The 15,857-nt window shown below is 41.7% G+C and overlaps 1 protein-coding gene across 1 annotated transcript in view; it reads right to left on the reverse strand.

Moving 5' to 3' along the window:
- The window catches only part of Ezh1 (enhancer of zeste 1 polycomb repressive complex 2 subunit), a 40,759-nt gene that overhangs the window by 19,949 nt on the left and 4,953 nt on the right, over positions 1-15,857 (reverse strand). The window contains exons 2-9 of the mRNA XM_090350928.1: positions 13,696-13,786; positions 11,779-11,906; positions 11,108-11,236; positions 8,673-8,792; positions 5,426-5,546; positions 3,269-3,445; positions 1,752-1,854; positions 879-1,042 (exon numbers count right to left, since the gene is read on the reverse strand). Coding sequence (XP_090207054.1) covers positions 879-1,042; positions 1,752-1,854; positions 3,269-3,445; positions 5,426-5,546; positions 8,673-8,792; positions 11,108-11,236; positions 11,779-11,895 — 931 coding nt within the window. The 5' untranslated portion in view covers positions 11,896-11,906; positions 13,696-13,786. The remainder of the gene's footprint in view (positions 1-878; positions 1,043-1,751; positions 1,855-3,268; positions 3,446-5,425; positions 5,547-8,672; positions 8,793-11,107; positions 11,237-11,778; positions 11,907-13,695; positions 13,787-15,857) is intronic.

The raw sequence follows: 15,857 nt of genomic DNA on the forward strand, positions 1-15,857 counted from the left end.
TTAGTGCTGGTCCTAGGTTTTGAACTCAGGACCTGAGCCCTATCCCTGAGCTTTTGTGCTTAAGGCTAGTATTCTACCATTTGAGCTACCGCTTCACTTCCAACTTATTTGGTAGCTAATTGGAGTTAAGAATCTCATGGAAGAGGTTGGGAGTTTAGCCTAATGATATAATGCTTGCCCAGCATGCATGAATACCCAGGTTTGATTCCTTGGTATCACATATATAGAAAAAAGCAGGAAGTGGTGGTAGAGCCCGAGCCTTGAGAAAGCCCAAGGACAGCGCTTAGGTCCTGAGTTCAAGGCCCAGGTCTGGCAAAAAGAAAAAAAAAAGAATCTCATGGGGGGCCAGGAGCATATCCTAGTGGTAGAGTGCTTGCCTAGCACGCACAGAACCCTGGTTCAACAATTCAGTACCATATAAACAAAAAAAGCTGTAAGTGGCACTGTGGCTCAAGTGGTAGAACACTAGCCTTGAGAAAGCCCAAGAATGGTGCCTAGGCCCTGAGTTCAAGCTCCAGGACTGGCAAGAAAAAAAAAAAAAAGAATCTCATGGGCTTTCCTGCCCAGGCTGGCTTCAAACTATGATTCTCAGATCTCAGATCTTAGCCTCTTGAGTAGCTAAAATTACAGGCGTGAGTTACCAATGCCCAGCCTTTTCTTTCTTTTTTAGTAGTAGTCGGGTTTGAACTCAGGGTTTCATGTTTGCTGGGCAAGTGCTCTATCATTTGAGCCACACCTTTAATCCTAGAACTGGTGGTCCTTTGTGAAATCCCCATAAGAGCAAAGGCCAGGAATTCCATAGGACAAATTAGAACAACAGGAAAGGACTAATGCTCGTAGTTGATAAAGAGAAGAGAAAGTCAAATAGTCCCACTCACGGTGAAGGAAGCAGTCATATTTAAAGCAGCGTCGGCAAAAAAGGGTGTGGAAGGAGTGCAGAGATTGCTCCCGTTGCACAGACTTGGCATTGGGACCATCAATGTTGGGTGTGCACTGAGGGGGAAGTGCATTGGGATCTGACATTTCTGTCAGCTCTCGATACCTGTTTAAGAAAAGAAGAGTTTCTTCAAGAGAATGTCTCCAGCCAGGTGCTGGTGGCTCACACCTATAATCCTAGCTACTTAGGAAGCTGAGACCTGAGGATCACAGTTCAAAGCCAACCCAGGCACAAAAGACCATGAGACTCTTATTTTCAACTAACCACCAGAAAATTGGAAGTGGCACTATGGCTCAACGTGGTAGAGCACTGCCTTAAGCTGAGGAGCTCAGGGACAGGGCCCAGGCCCAGAGTTCAAGTGCCACATCTGACAAAAACAAAAAAAACAAGAGAATGTCTTACTGTGAAAATGAGGATTGGGTACTGACATTCATCCAAGCATATCCTGCCAAAGGATTATGGTCATTTTTCATGTGCTTGATGGATGTATATAACCAAATGGCTACACTATTGTAATTAATTATGCAGGGCAGGCATATGTCTGAAAGTTAAGGGAAAGATTTTGTGCTGGAGTAAGTTCCCAAAACAATGGCAGAGTAGAAGTTTTCTGTGCAGATTTACCCAAAAGCCAACACACAATGAATGACCCTTAATATGTCAAGGGGTATGCAGAGGTAAGTAAGCAACAAAGAACCACAACTATAGGCAAAATCATAAGGAAACTTATCATTTACAGGGGGTTTTATTAGCCAAAAGAACAGCTTGAATAAAAGTTTTGTCCAAATACTCTTATGTAAGGCCTAGATGTCCCTACCTCTCCTTCATGTCATCTGGGACACCATTTTCAGGGAACATCGAGGCAATGGCACTGAAGATCATATCATTTGGGAATTGTTTCTTGGAACTCTTTTTGTTGCCTATATTGAGAATGACAATAAATTCCTAAGTAAGCCAACTGACCCCTTTTCCCTTTGTCACAGGATTTTGATTAGAATAGCTTCGTTAAACACTGACTATACGTTGATAACAAAATTCACAGTCCCTGACAGACACTGAGTATCAGAAGTGTTTTTATGGAGATATAAATATAGAAAAATTCTATAATAATATTATGCTGAAGAGCAAGACTGATACTACAACTATTTTACAATAAGAGAGAGACACTGTATCTCTGGACATATAAATAACATACTCTAAGAAAATATTAAATTTCTATCTGGCAAATATCATGTAACCCTTTTACTAATTACAATAAAAAATGCAAAAAAAAGAAAATATTAAATTAATTAAACATTAGTAGCAAGTAAAAATCTTCATAAGCTTAGAGACAAAATTTTATGCACATACAGCACAAACCCAATTACACAGAACATATAAACTCACTAATACATATATATATGTATATTATATATGTATATATTAAAAGTCTAGTCAGAAATATTAATCTGGCTATTCTATGTATCAGGATTTTAGAGTACTTCTATTACTTTTGACAACTTTCCAGTTTTTATTTATTTTTAAGCCAGTCCTGGGCTTGAGCTCAGAGCCTGAGCATTGTCCTTGGACTTTCTCAAGGCTAGAGCTCTACTACTTGAGCCTCAGCACCATTTCCAGCTTTTTTTTTTTCTATGTATGTGGTACGAGGAATTGAATCTGTGTCTTCATGCATGCTAGGTAAGTACTCTACCACTAGGCCAAACTCCCGGCCCCCCAGGTTTTATTTATTTATTTTTTTTTTTGCCAGTCCTGGGCTTAAGCTCAGGGCCTGAGCACTGTTCTTGGATTTTTCTCAAGGCTAGAGCTCTACCACTTGAGCCTCAGCACCACTTCTGGCTTTTTCTATGTATGTGGTACCAAGGAATTGAACCCGGGTCTTCGTGCATGCTAGGCAAGCACTCTACCACTAGGCCAAACTCCCGGCCCCCAGGTTTTATTTTTATTTATTTATTTTTTTGCCAGTCCTGGGCTTGAGCTCAGGGCCTGAGCACTGTCCTTGGACTCTCTCAAGGCTAGAGTTCTACCACTTGAGCCTTAGTATCACTTCCGGCTTTTTTCTATATGTGGTACTGAGGAATCAAACCCAGGTCTTCATGCATGCTAGGCAAGCACTTTAACCACTAGGCCAAATTCCCGGCTCCATCCCAGGTTTTATTTTTAAACAAACATTACTCACAACTGATCATTCTTCAAGTTCTACTTCATTTTCCAACAGGATAACAGGCAACATAAGCTACTAGTTAATGGTCATATTTTCATTTAAATGGACCAGAAATATGCATTTCCAATTCTCCCTTCTTGTCTAGCCCCATCCATTTTAAAATAGCTATGCACCTTCAATAGCATGTCGTTTTCTCTTCCTTGTTAAAGGAAGATCTTCTTTGCTGTCATCCTGCTTTCCATCTGAGGTGTCATTATGCCCTTCCTCCTCTTCATCTGAGTGTTGATTCAGAGCATCTACCAATTCCAGGAAAACAGCATCACTGATCAGGACAGAGCCAGGAATCATCTCTGAAACATGAGGATTAGCAAGGTGAGTCATTGCCACTTCACACTCCATTAGTCCTACCAGGCAGGCTTTCTTGTACTCAAGTTCTAAGGCGAGGCCCTGATAAGGAATGTGTGCATTTTCATATGTAAAATCAGAGAATTATGATCATTTGATTGGATGTTATAATGTATAGTTCAGGTGGTTGAATAGAAAATTCCATTTATAGATTTTATTCTTATTGGGAAACTTCATTTCCTTAGTTATAAGTCAACTTTGTATTACAATTCAAAATCTCAAAGGAATATGCCAATAATCAAAGTTGGGCAAAGAAAGGATAAAAAAGTGAAAATGTATTTTATTCTTCCTCATAATGACTTCTCTAATTTGAAAACCACTTTTTCCTGAGATCCTACTTTATTGGGATTATATAACTCGGGAGAATGTCCCTGAATGAACACTAGGGGATGGTGTGGACAAACAGTGAATTTGGGTACTGTCACCACAGCACCAACAATTGTCAAGAGTAGGTAAGCAAATCCATGGCATATCTCTATCTACTTCTTACTTCCTGACAATTTTTTCTAGAATGACAGCAATTTCCAAAAAATTTACTTTTAGGAAGCACAGCTATTTAAAGCCAACTTCAGAGAGATCCAGAGGATACTTGGATCAAAGGAATATGACAAGTGTAGTGTGGCGTAGTGGTACAGTACTTGCCTGGCATGCATGAAGTCCTGGCTGGGTTCAATTCCTGGGTACCACATACACAGAAAAATCCAGAAGTGGTACTGTGGCTCAAGTGGTAGACCTGTAGCCTTGAGAAAGCTTAGGGACAGTGCCCAGGCCCTGAGTTCAAGCCTCAGGACTGGCAAAATAAAAAGAACTCAGCCTCATGAGCAGTTAGGATTACAGGTGTGAGATACCAATTTAACCAGGGGTGGTAGTGGTGGTAGTTGTGGGTTTTGAACTTAGGGCTTGGGTTCTGTCCCTGATCTTTTTCACTCAAGGCTAGCACTATACCACTTTGAATCACAGCATAACTTCCCATTTTCTGGTGGTTAACTGGAAATGAGTCTCATGGACATTTTTGCACAGGCTGGTTTTGAACTATAATCCTTAGATCTTAGTCTCCTGAATAGCTAGTATTACAGGCCTAAGCCACCAGTGCCCTGGCACTTGCTCATGGTGTCCAGGTCAAAACACTCACCAAGCTGCGAATTTGGCCTAGTGATAGAGTGCTTGCCTAGCATGCACGAAGACCCAGGTTTGATTCCTCTGAACCATATACATAGAAAAAAGCCGGAAGTGGTGCCTCTGAGGCTCAAGTGGTAGAGTTCTAGCCTTGAGAGAGTCCAAGGACAGTGCTCAGGCCCTGAGCTCAAGCCCAGGACTGGCAAAAAAAAAAAAAAAATTAATTGCCAAGGTGGCTCATGCCTGTAATCCTAGCTACTCAGGAAGCTGAGAACTGAGGATCAAGGTTCAAAGCCAATCTGGGCACAATAGAACCAGAGACTCCTATCTCCAACTAGCTTCTAGAAAATGGTAGCCTGGAGCTGAAGAGCTCAAGGACAGTGCCCAGGCCAAGCTCAAGCCCTAAGACTCACAAAAAAAATAAAAATAAAAATTTAATTTGCAGCTGCGGTGGCTCACATCTATAAACCTAGCTACTCAGGAGGCTGAGATCTGAGGATCAGGGTTCAAAGCCAATTTGGGCACTAAAGAACCTGAAATTCTTATCTCCATTTAATCACTAGAAAACAGGAAGTGGGGCTTGGCTCAAGGATAGGGTGGTAGCCTTGAGCTGAAGAGCTCAGGGACAGTACCCAGGACCAGAGTTCAAACTCCATGATCCACCAAAAACAAACATGCAAAAAAAAACTTGCCAGTCATACAATGACATTGACTTATTCTTCAGTATGTATCCTCATGGGAATAATGCTGTACCCAAGGTGAAACATTGTTCTAACAAAGTTTTCTCCCATAGAGCCCAACACTACTACCTTCTTCACCATGGACTTTCCCATCATAGTTATTGATCAGTTCTTCAATGAAAGTTTCATCTTCTTCTTTCACCTCATCTCCCATGTAGGGAATATTGCACAAAACAGTTTCATCTTCTACCTAAAATTAAACCAGATGTGATTCATTCCATGAGCCACTATGCATTTCCTTTTTTTTTTTTTTTTTTTGCCAATCCTGGGGCTTGCAGTCAGGGCCTGTGCACTATCCTTGGGCTTTTTCCTCAAGGCTAGAGCTCTGCCACTTGAGCCACAGCCCCACTTTTGGCTTTTTATGTATGTGGTACTGAGGAATCAAACCTGCGTCTTCGTGCATGCTAGGCAAGCACTCTACCACTAGGCCAAACTCCCAGCCCCTGCATTTCCTCTTTCTTATTTAGTGGAATCTTTGCTGGAATCTGTAATGAAATCTTGTTTGTTTTCTTTGAATTTCCTGAAAACTCCTTGGGCCAGAGAGTTTCTGATATTTCAGACTGGCCATTTTGTTTTACCAATAAATGCTATTCTTAGGGTACAGTCAGTTTTATTGGTATTGATACAAAATTTTGAGCTTGATACTAACATTTCCATCAACACCTAGATTTTGACAGTACATTTATTTTTCACAGTACCATCTCACTTTACCCACTATATATACTTATGAGATATGCATGAATAGCACCTAAACGGCAGTCAAAAAAGTCTAAAATTCTAAGCTGGGTGCTGTGGCTCATGTCTGCAATCGTAGCTACTCAGGAGGCTGAGATCTGAGATGGCGGTACAAAGCCAGCCCCGTCACTTAAGTCCTTGAGACTCTTATCTCCAATTAACCACTAGAAAACTAGGGGAAAGGCGGTAGTTTTGAGCTGAAAGAGCTCAGGGAAAACACCTAGGCCCAGAGGTAGGGCAGTAGCCTTGAGCTGAAGAGCTAAAGGACAGTACCCAGGCCCAGAGTCATGCTCCATGACTGACAAAAAAAAAAAGTCTAAAATTCTATTTTTATAATACAACATATGAACAGGAAGGCCTCCAGGGGTATAATTTACAACAGAACTAGAAAAGGAACTAAGCAACCATAAAACTGGAAGTTTAATAAACATGCTGAGTGTCCAATAATAGAAAATTATGGTTACAACTCATGCCAATCACACGTAGTGAGAACCTAAACTCAATTACACCATTGGTTATGCATATTTATGGGTAATAAATAATTCTAAAGACACAGGGGAAATGCTAAGCATAGACTGAAGACACATTCCTTTTTGCTTTTCTCCAAAAATGGGGATTCAACCAAGGACCTTGTACATACTAAGTAAATGTTCTACCAATAAGCTACAGTCTCAGTCCCAACAGTCATCTTTTTTTGTTGACATTCATGGGGCTTGAACTCTGGGCCTGGGCACTGTCCCAGACCTTTTCAGCTTAGTGCCACTCCCATATCTCTGGGCCTGGGTGTTGTCCCTGAGCTCTTCAGCTCAAGGCTACCACCCTAGCACTGGGACCACAGCACCACTTCCTGCTCCACTTCCCATTTAATAGTGATTAATTGGAGGTAAGAATCTCACTTTTCTCTAGTGCCCGAGCTGGCTTTGAACTGCGATCCTCAGATCTCAGCATCCTGAGTAGCTAGGATTACAAGCGTGAGCCACTGTGCCCAGTAGTCATCTTTATTTGTACGTGTGTGTGTGTGTGTGTGTGTGTGTGTGTGTGTGTGTATGTGTGTTCTGGGGCTTGAACTCAGTTTCTTGATCCTGTTCAGTTCTTGCTCCTTTAGGGATAGGACTTCCACTTCTACCTTTTTGTGGATTAACTGGAGATAAGAATCTCATACATTTTTTTCTATGATTTCAGTTTGGCTAAAATCCTCAAAACTCAGTCTCCTGAGTAGCTAGGATTATAAGCTAACACAAATTCTTAAATCTTCAAATTTAACAATCAAGGAAATTTACTCTATAGTTTTATTCTAAGAGATGGCTTATGTCTGTAACATATATCCTCTTCTCAATCAGCAATATTTCTATCAGTCACCAGGCACATGACAAACAATTGCTGCACATTTCAAAAGGACTGATTTCCAAATAGTCCCAAGCAGAGCTGGGTGTGGTGACTCACACCTATAATCTTAGCTACTCTGGAGGCTGAAATCTGAGGATCATTGTTCCCAGCTAGCCCAGGCACTAAAGACTAAGAGACTCTTATCTCCAATTACCGCACTAAAGACTAGGGAGATGGGGCTGTAGCTCAAGGGTAGCCTTGAGCTGAAGAGCTCAGGGACAGCACCCTGACCCAGAGTTCAAGTACCATGACCCCCCTCCGCCCCCCAAAAAAAGTTCTAGCAGGACTCAGTATAAAGGCCCAAATGAAAGCACTGTATCTATGTGCTCTCTGTTGTCTTGGTTGCCTTCACAGTATCTTGTTCTTCAAAGATTCAGATGTTTCCATGAGCAATGAGTCCTCAACTTGCTTATAAGTCAAGTATCTTAGAAGTATTAACTGTTACAAATGTTACAAATAGTGAATAATGTTTAAGAGATAAGCCAAAGCATTAAGAAGTAGGTTTTTTTTTGGGGGGGGGGTAGGGGTCATGGGTACTGGGTACTGTCCCTGAGCTCTTCAGCTCAAAGCTACTACGCTACCCTTGAACCAAGCCCCATTTCCTATTTTCTAGAGTTTATTGGAGTTAAGAGTAAGAGGTCCTTTTGAGCCCAGGCTGGCTTTAACCTTGGTCCTCAGATCTCAGCCTCCTGAATAGCTAGGATTACAGGCAGTGAGCCACTGTGTCCAGCTGAAAGTAGATTCTTTTTTTTTTTTTTTTTTTGCCAGTCCTGGGCTTAAGCTCAGGGCCTGAGCACTGCCCTTGGATTTTCTCAAGGCTAGAACTCTACCACTTGAGCCTCGGCACCACTTCTGGCTTTTTCTAAGTATGTGGTACTGAGGAATCGAACCCAGGTCTTTGTGCATGCTAGGCAAGCACTCTACCACTAGGCCAAACTCCCAGCCCTGAAAGTAGATTCTTGATCAGTCATTCAAAAGAAAATAATTAATATCAGTTCAGAAGACATTTTGGAGAGCATCAAAACTAAACAAATTAAAATGCATATTTTAGAGTAATTAAATTACAATAATGTTTTTACCAATATGCCCAAACTTTGTTAACATTTCTGACAATTTCTACTCAAAAAGGAGCTTCAACAATCAACATAAGACAAATAATATATTTTTAACAAATACCAATGTTTTCAATACATACCATAAAGTTCTGCTGAAGAGGGGACCAGGAATACATGATGGGAACCAATGCAACAGTATTCAGAGACCTCATCAACATATGCTGGCTTGAAAATCCTGGAAAACCACTCTCAATGGTGCACTGAAATGCAAGCAATGACATAGAGAGGGGAAGAAAAACACAATCCAGGAGAGAATTTAAGAATTTTTTTGTGGGGGTTGGGAGTGGGCATAGGGCGTGAACTCTGGGCCTGGGCCTTGTCCTTGAGCTCCTCAGCTCAAGGCTATGGCCCTACCCCCTGAACCACAACCTCACTTTCCATACTTCCCATTTTCTAATGATTAACTGGAGACAAGAGACTTTCGTTCTTTTTTTTTTTTTTTTTGCCAGTCCTGGGCTTGAGCTCAGGGCCTGAGCACTGTCCTTGGATTTTCTCAAGGATAGAGCTCTACCACTTGAGCCTCAGCACCACTTCCGGCTTTTTTCTATGTATGTGGTACCGAGGAATCGAACCCGGGTCTTCATGCATGCTAGGCAAGCACTCTACCACTAGGCCAAACTCCCGGCGACTTTCGTTCTTTTTGTGCAGTTCATTTTGTGCTGGACTGACTTTGAACTGTGATCCTCAGATCTCAGCCTCCTTAGTAGCTAGGATTACAGATGTGAGCCACTGCGCCTGGCCAGAAGTGAAGATTTCTTACAAAAATGGTCCTCAGAACCAGGAACCAGTGGCTCATACCCATAATTTTAGCAACTCAGGAGGTTGAGATCTGAGAGTCATGGTTCAAAGCCAGGAAGGGCAGGAAAGGCCAGAAATGGAGCTGTGGCTTGAAACAAAAAAATAAAATTCAGGGACAGCACCCTGGCCCTAAGTTAAAACCCCAGGACAAGCACACAAAGAAAAAATAACCTCTGTGTTCTAATTCTTACAAATAACACTGGGGTTGCTTTTAAAAACATCCTTGAGTTCTAATTCTTACAAATTAATAAACTGGGCTTTAAAAAAAATATCATCTCATTTGAGAGTAGGGATGGGGAAATGAACAATGACAGAAGGGGTGATAAAAGCCTTGTACTTATAATCTGACTGTAATTGTAATCCTTTTGTACAACTACATAGTAAGAATAATAAATCAGCTCCTAAAAGGCATTCCTAATCTAGAAGCCTATTTAAAACAAGAATTATCTCTTCCTATCCATCACTGCATCCTCTAGAGCGCAGTACAGTCCTTGTTACACTCAACTGTTAGTCTTCTTGGGGATATAACCCAACAGTAGAAGGCCTTTGAAAGCCCTGCAGTCAGAGATGAAGATGAGAAAGTTTCCTGAAGACCAAAACTTTAAGACAGTGGACTTTAATTTAGCTGTATAGGCCAATAGGTGATGGGGACCACATATGGGTAAAAAAAACCATGGTTACAGCCTGCTGTAAGAAAGGAAAATGCTCTCATTACACCGTCTGCTTTTTTTTTTTAATTTCTTAATAAACTAGAATTCTATTTTAAATTTTACAAATCAATAAATTAGTTTACAATAAGGGAGAGCTCTCTGACAACCATCATGGCAAAACTATCAAAGTCTTTTTTTTTTTTTTGCTAGTTACTGGGCTTGAACTCAGGGCCTCTTGCTCTCACTCAGATTTTTCACTCATGGTATTACTTGAGCCACACCTTCACTTCTAACTTTTGGCTGATTAGTTGGAGATAAGAGTCTCAGGAACTGTCTGCCTAGGCTGGCTCTAAACCTCAATCTTAGCCACCTGAGTAACTACAAAATTATAAGCATGAGCCACCAGAGCCCCAGCATTAGAAACCAAACAAGGCACTGTCATTTTTTAATCTACAGATTTACTATCCTAATTATTCACTTTACTATAATAACTGTATCCATTATACTATGTGTGTGTGTGTGTTCCAGTACTGGGGCTTGAACTCAGGGCTTAACACTCTTATTTCGCTTTATCTGCTTAAGACAGGCACTCAATGGACCTTGGGTTTGATTCCTCAGTATCACATACTGAGAAAAAGCCACTAGTGGCTCAAGTGGCAGAGCACTAGCCTTGAGCAAAAAATGTCCAAGGACAGTGACCAGGCCCTCAGTTCAAGCCTCAGAACTGGCAAAAAAAAAAAAAATATATATATATATGCTGGCACTCTAGCACTTGAGCTAAACCTCTACTTCTGGCTTTCTGGGGGTTAACTGGAGTAGTCTCACGGATTTTTCTGCCTGAGCTGGCACTGAACCACAAACCTCAGATCTCAGCCTCCTAAGTATCTAGGATTATAGCAAGAGACACCAGTATTCACCAGTTATTTGCATTTTAATAGATCATCCATACAGGAAACACACACACACACACACACGCACACGCATGTAAGCGCACACGCAACACAAACTAAAAAAATCATTTCAGGTTTAAGAAATGGAGGAAGGCTGGCTTAGATACCCAGAAGTACCTTTTTGAGAAAGGGATGCCCACTCACAGGCTTCATGGACTGAACAGGCTGAACACGGAGTTTCTTCCATTCTTCATTAAGAATCTGAGTTTTTTCTTGTACCTTTGCAAAATTTGCCACATACAGAGCCTAGTAAAGCCAAGGAAAAGACTGCTAGGACATAAAGATGAGTTAAAAAAAAAGTCCAACCCCCTCCACATGGGTAAATATCCAGAAATACTTAATATTTTACTTGGGAACATTTTTTTTTTTTTTTGCCAATCCTGGGCTTGAGCTCAGGGACTGAGCCCTGTCCTTGGACTTTCTCAAGGCTAGCACTCTACCACTTGAGCCTCAGCACCATTTCCGGCTTTCGTCTATGTATGTGGTACCAAGGAATCGAACCCGGGTCTTCGTGCATGCTAGGCAAGCACTTTAACCACTAGGCCAAACTCCCGGCCTGGGAACATTTTTTGTATGCTGGTCCTGGGGCTTGTATTCTGAGCTTGGACACTGTCTCTAAGCTTCTGTGCTTGAGACTAGAGTTCTACCACTTGTGACACAGCTCTACTTCCAGCCGTTTAGTGTTTAATTGGAGATAAATGTCTCATGGACTTTCCTGTCCCAGGCTGCTTCTGAACCTCAATCCTTGGGTGTGAGCCATCAACACCCAGCTTGGGACCAATTTTTACCTTTGCACCCATATTAGCCTGAAGTCGTTTGAGCTGTCGGAGTCTCATATATTCAGATTTCACTTTTCTTTTCCAGTAAGTGATGCATTTCGATGTTGGGGGATTTGGTATATCCATTTTGCTGTACTCTAAGAACAGAGATGAGACACAGAATTTCATTACCTGGGAAGTAAGCATTCCTTAAATTCAAACAAACATGGCAATTATCCTTTCATTCTTGTGTGTGTGTGTGTGTGTGTGTGTGTGTGTGTACGCATATGTATCCATCCTAGGACTTTAAACTCAGGGCCTGGGTATTGTCCCTGAGCTTCTTTTACTCAAGGCTAGTACTCTACCACTTGAGCCATAGCTCTACTTCTGGCTTTCTGGCTGTTAGAGATATGAGTCTCATGTACTTTCTTGCCTAGGCTGGCTTCAAACTCCAATCTTCTTATCTCAGCCTCCTGAGTATCTAGGATTACAGCATCAAGCAATCCTTTCATTTTTACTGAATTTATTCATAAAAACACCCATCTTGGCTGGGAGTGTGACCTAGTGATAGAGTGCTTGCCTAGCATGCACAAAGCTCTGGGTCCAATTCCTTGGTACTACATACACAGGAAAAGCCAGAAGTGTTACTGTGGCTCAAATGGTAGAGCACTATCCTTGAGAAAAATCCAAGGACAATAACCTGAATTCATGCTCCAGGACAGGCAAAAAAAAAATCTTAAGAACCCAAATATATTTTTAAAAAATTAAATAAAAACAGATCAATGGCTAGGCTTAGTAGTACACATCTATAATTTCAGTACTTGGGAAGTGGAAAAATTATAACTTTGGGGTTAGCCTAGGCTACATAGCAAGCCGCTGTCTCAAAAAAAAACGAGGGAGGGGCTAGGAGTTTGGCCTAGTGGTAGAGTGCTTGCCTAGCATGCATGAAGACTGGGGTTCGATTCCTAGTACCACATACATAGGAAAAAGCCAGAAGTGGTGCTGAGGCTCAAGTGGTAGAACTCTAGCCTTGAGAAAGTCTAAGGATAGCGCTCAGGCCCTGAGCTCAAGCCCAGGACTGACAAAAAAAAAAAAAAAAAAAAAAAACCCCGAGGGGCCGGGAGTTTGGCCTAGAGGTAGAGTGCTTACCTAGCATGCATGAAGACCCAGGTTCCATTCGTCGGTACCACATACATAGAAAAAGCCAGAAGTGGTGCTGTGGCTCAAGTGGTAGAGCTCTAGCCTTGAGAAAGCCCAAGGACAGTGGTCAGGCCCTGAGTCAGTAGTGGTGACTCATACCTGTAATCCTAACAACTGAAGAGGCTGTGATCTGAAGACTGTGGTTCAAAGCAAGCCAGGGAAGGGAAGTCCATGAGACTTTTATCTCCAAAAAAATTACTCAGAAAGGGCCAGGAGTTTGCCCTAGGGATAGAGTGCTTGCCTGGCATGCATGAAGATCTGGGTTTGATTCCTTGGTTCCACATACATTGAAAAAGCCAGAAGTGGTGCTATGGCTCAAGTGGTAGAGTAGTAGCCTTGAGGAAAGCCCAAGAACAGTGCTCAGGTGCTGAGTTCAAGCCCCAGGACTGGCCAAAAAGAAAAGTTACTTAGAAAAAGGCAGATGTGGCGCTGTGGCTCAAGTGGTAGAACGCTAGTTTTGAGCACAAAGAGACTCAGAGACAGTGCCTAGGCCCTGAGTTTAAGCCCCAGGACCAGCAAAAAAAAAAAAGAAAAAGAAAATGTAGAGGGCTGGGGATGCGGTTCAGAGGTAAGAGTGCCTGCGTAACATAAACAAGACCCAGGGTTCCATCTCCAGCACTACATACACACACAGTTTTCTCACAAACATATCTTAGAATATGGAACGCTATTTACTTATCTTGGTATATAAAGATTTGCTTTCAGGGTTCAAACACTTAAAGAGTGTATTGCAATGCATTTACTCACCTCGTAGAATGCAAGTAGAAGTGTTGAATTTTATAATATGTCTCTGTTCTTTGAAGGAAGAGCAAGATACATGGCTAAAATAAGTGTCGAGCTTTGCAAAAGAAAAGACAGTGATTGTATTAAATTGGTGCAGTGGGTTTTTTTTGCTTGCTTGCTTGCTTTTGCCAGTCCTGGGCTTGAGCTCAGGGTCTGAGCACTGTCCTTGGACTTTCTTAAGGGTAGAACTCTACCCCTTGAGCCTCAGAGGCACCACTTCCATCTTTTTTCTATGTATTTGGTTCAGAGGAATCGAACCTGGGTCTTCGTGCATGCTAGGCAAGCACTCTACCACTAGGCCAAACTCCCGGCCTGGTGAGTGTTTTGACCTGGACACCATGAGCAAGTGTTCTCTCAGAATTAGGAAGACATTAAGATCCTCTCCCTCCCCCCTCTCCTTTCTTCCAGTTCTCTACCACTTAAGCCATAGCACCACTTCTGGGTTTTTCTGTGTATGTGGCACTCAGGAATCAAACCCAGGGCTTCACACATGCTAGGCAAGCACTCTACCACTAGGCCATGCTCCTATCCCTTTTCTCTGACTTTTACATGTAAGTTGGGACTCAAAAATACTTGATGCCATTTGAGAAGCTTTTATTTGACAAAATTCTATCCTTCTAGTTACATGTACATACACAGTCTCACAGTCACTGTTAATAAATGCTTTTTGAACCAATTTCTAGGCTTAGCAAACAGACTCAACAATCATTAAATACATGTAAACACTCAAAATGCTCCATACTCTCTGTGACTTAGCTGAAAACTGAAGCAAAAAAGGCTAAGGTTATAGTTCAAAAGGTGGAGCACCTTATTAGCAATTTCAGACGCTGAATTAAAGCAAACAAACAAAAAAGAAGGTTTTAATTCCTTTCCTTCAAATTATATAAATCTCTCTTTTTCTCCAGGCCTAGGTGCTATTCTTGAGGGTTTTGTTTTGTTCTGTTTTTGTCAGTCCTGAGGCTTGAACTCTGGGCCTGGATGCTGTCCGTGAGCTCTTGAACTCAAGGATAGCACTTTATCACTTGAGCCATAGCGCCACTTCCAGTTTTCTGGTGGTTAATTGGAGATAAGAGTCTTATGGATTTTAGTTCCCTGGCTGGTTTTCAACCTCAATCCTCAGATCTCAGCCTCCTAAGTAGCTAGAATTGCAGACATGAGCCACCAGCACCTAGCTAAGCTTTTTTTTTTTTTTCTTTAAAGTACCAGTCCTGGGGCTTGAACTTTGCCTGAATGCTGTCTCTGAGCTCTTCAGCTCACAGCTAGTGTTCTACCACATTCAGCCAGAGCTCTACTTTCCAGTTTTCTGTGATTAATTGGAGATAAAAGTTTCAAAGATTTTAATGCCCACTAGAAAATCAGAAGTGGGGCTGTGGCTCAAGGGGTAGAGCAGAGGCCTTGAGCTGAAGAGCTCAGGGACAACACCCAGGCCAAGAGTTCAAGCCCCATGACCCACAAAAAAAAAAAAAAAATCCCACTAGGTGGAAGTAGTGAGGCCAGGACTTACCTTCTGAGTTCCAAATTATATCTTAGAGGAGTTTATTTTGTTGTCGGTCATGGGGCTTGAACTCACCCTGGGCACTGCTGTTCCTGAGCTCTTCAGCTCAAGGCTAGTGTTCTACCACTTTGAGCCACAGCTCCACTTTCTGGTTTTCTCTGGCTAATTGGAGATAAGAGTCTCATGGACTTTAGTGCCTGAGCTGACTCTGAACTGTAATCCTCAGATCTCAGCCTCCATTTGGCTCTTTTTAATGAGTCTTCAGTGTCTCTAAAAGTTTATTTTGCAGTTCCCCCACAGAGTATACGAAGAAGATGAAACATACCATACTTTAAGGGACAGATAGATATGAGGAAAATAAATACCTGAAGTACAACTGTAAAACATCAGAACAACTGAATCCTAACCAACAATTATGATCATAAAAAAGTAACATTTAAACAAAAAGGAAACAATAAGCAGCATTCACTAGAGCAGGCTTAGAGAGTAATAGGTCATCAATTTTGTGTGAAGGGAGTGGAAAAGAAAACTTTCATATACTATTTGATTTTCCTCTAGTTACTTATACAAGAACCAAATATTATGTTCATTTATATATTGAAGACAAACTCTAAAGTACACTTTTTTGTAC

The sequence above is a fragment of the Megascapheus bottae genome, chromosome 17, assembly GCF_031878675.1.
Source record: "Megascapheus bottae isolate mThoBot1 chromosome 17, mThoBot2.hap1, whole genome shotgun sequence".
NCBI lineage: Eukaryota > Metazoa > Chordata > Mammalia > Rodentia > Geomyidae > Megascapheus > Megascapheus bottae.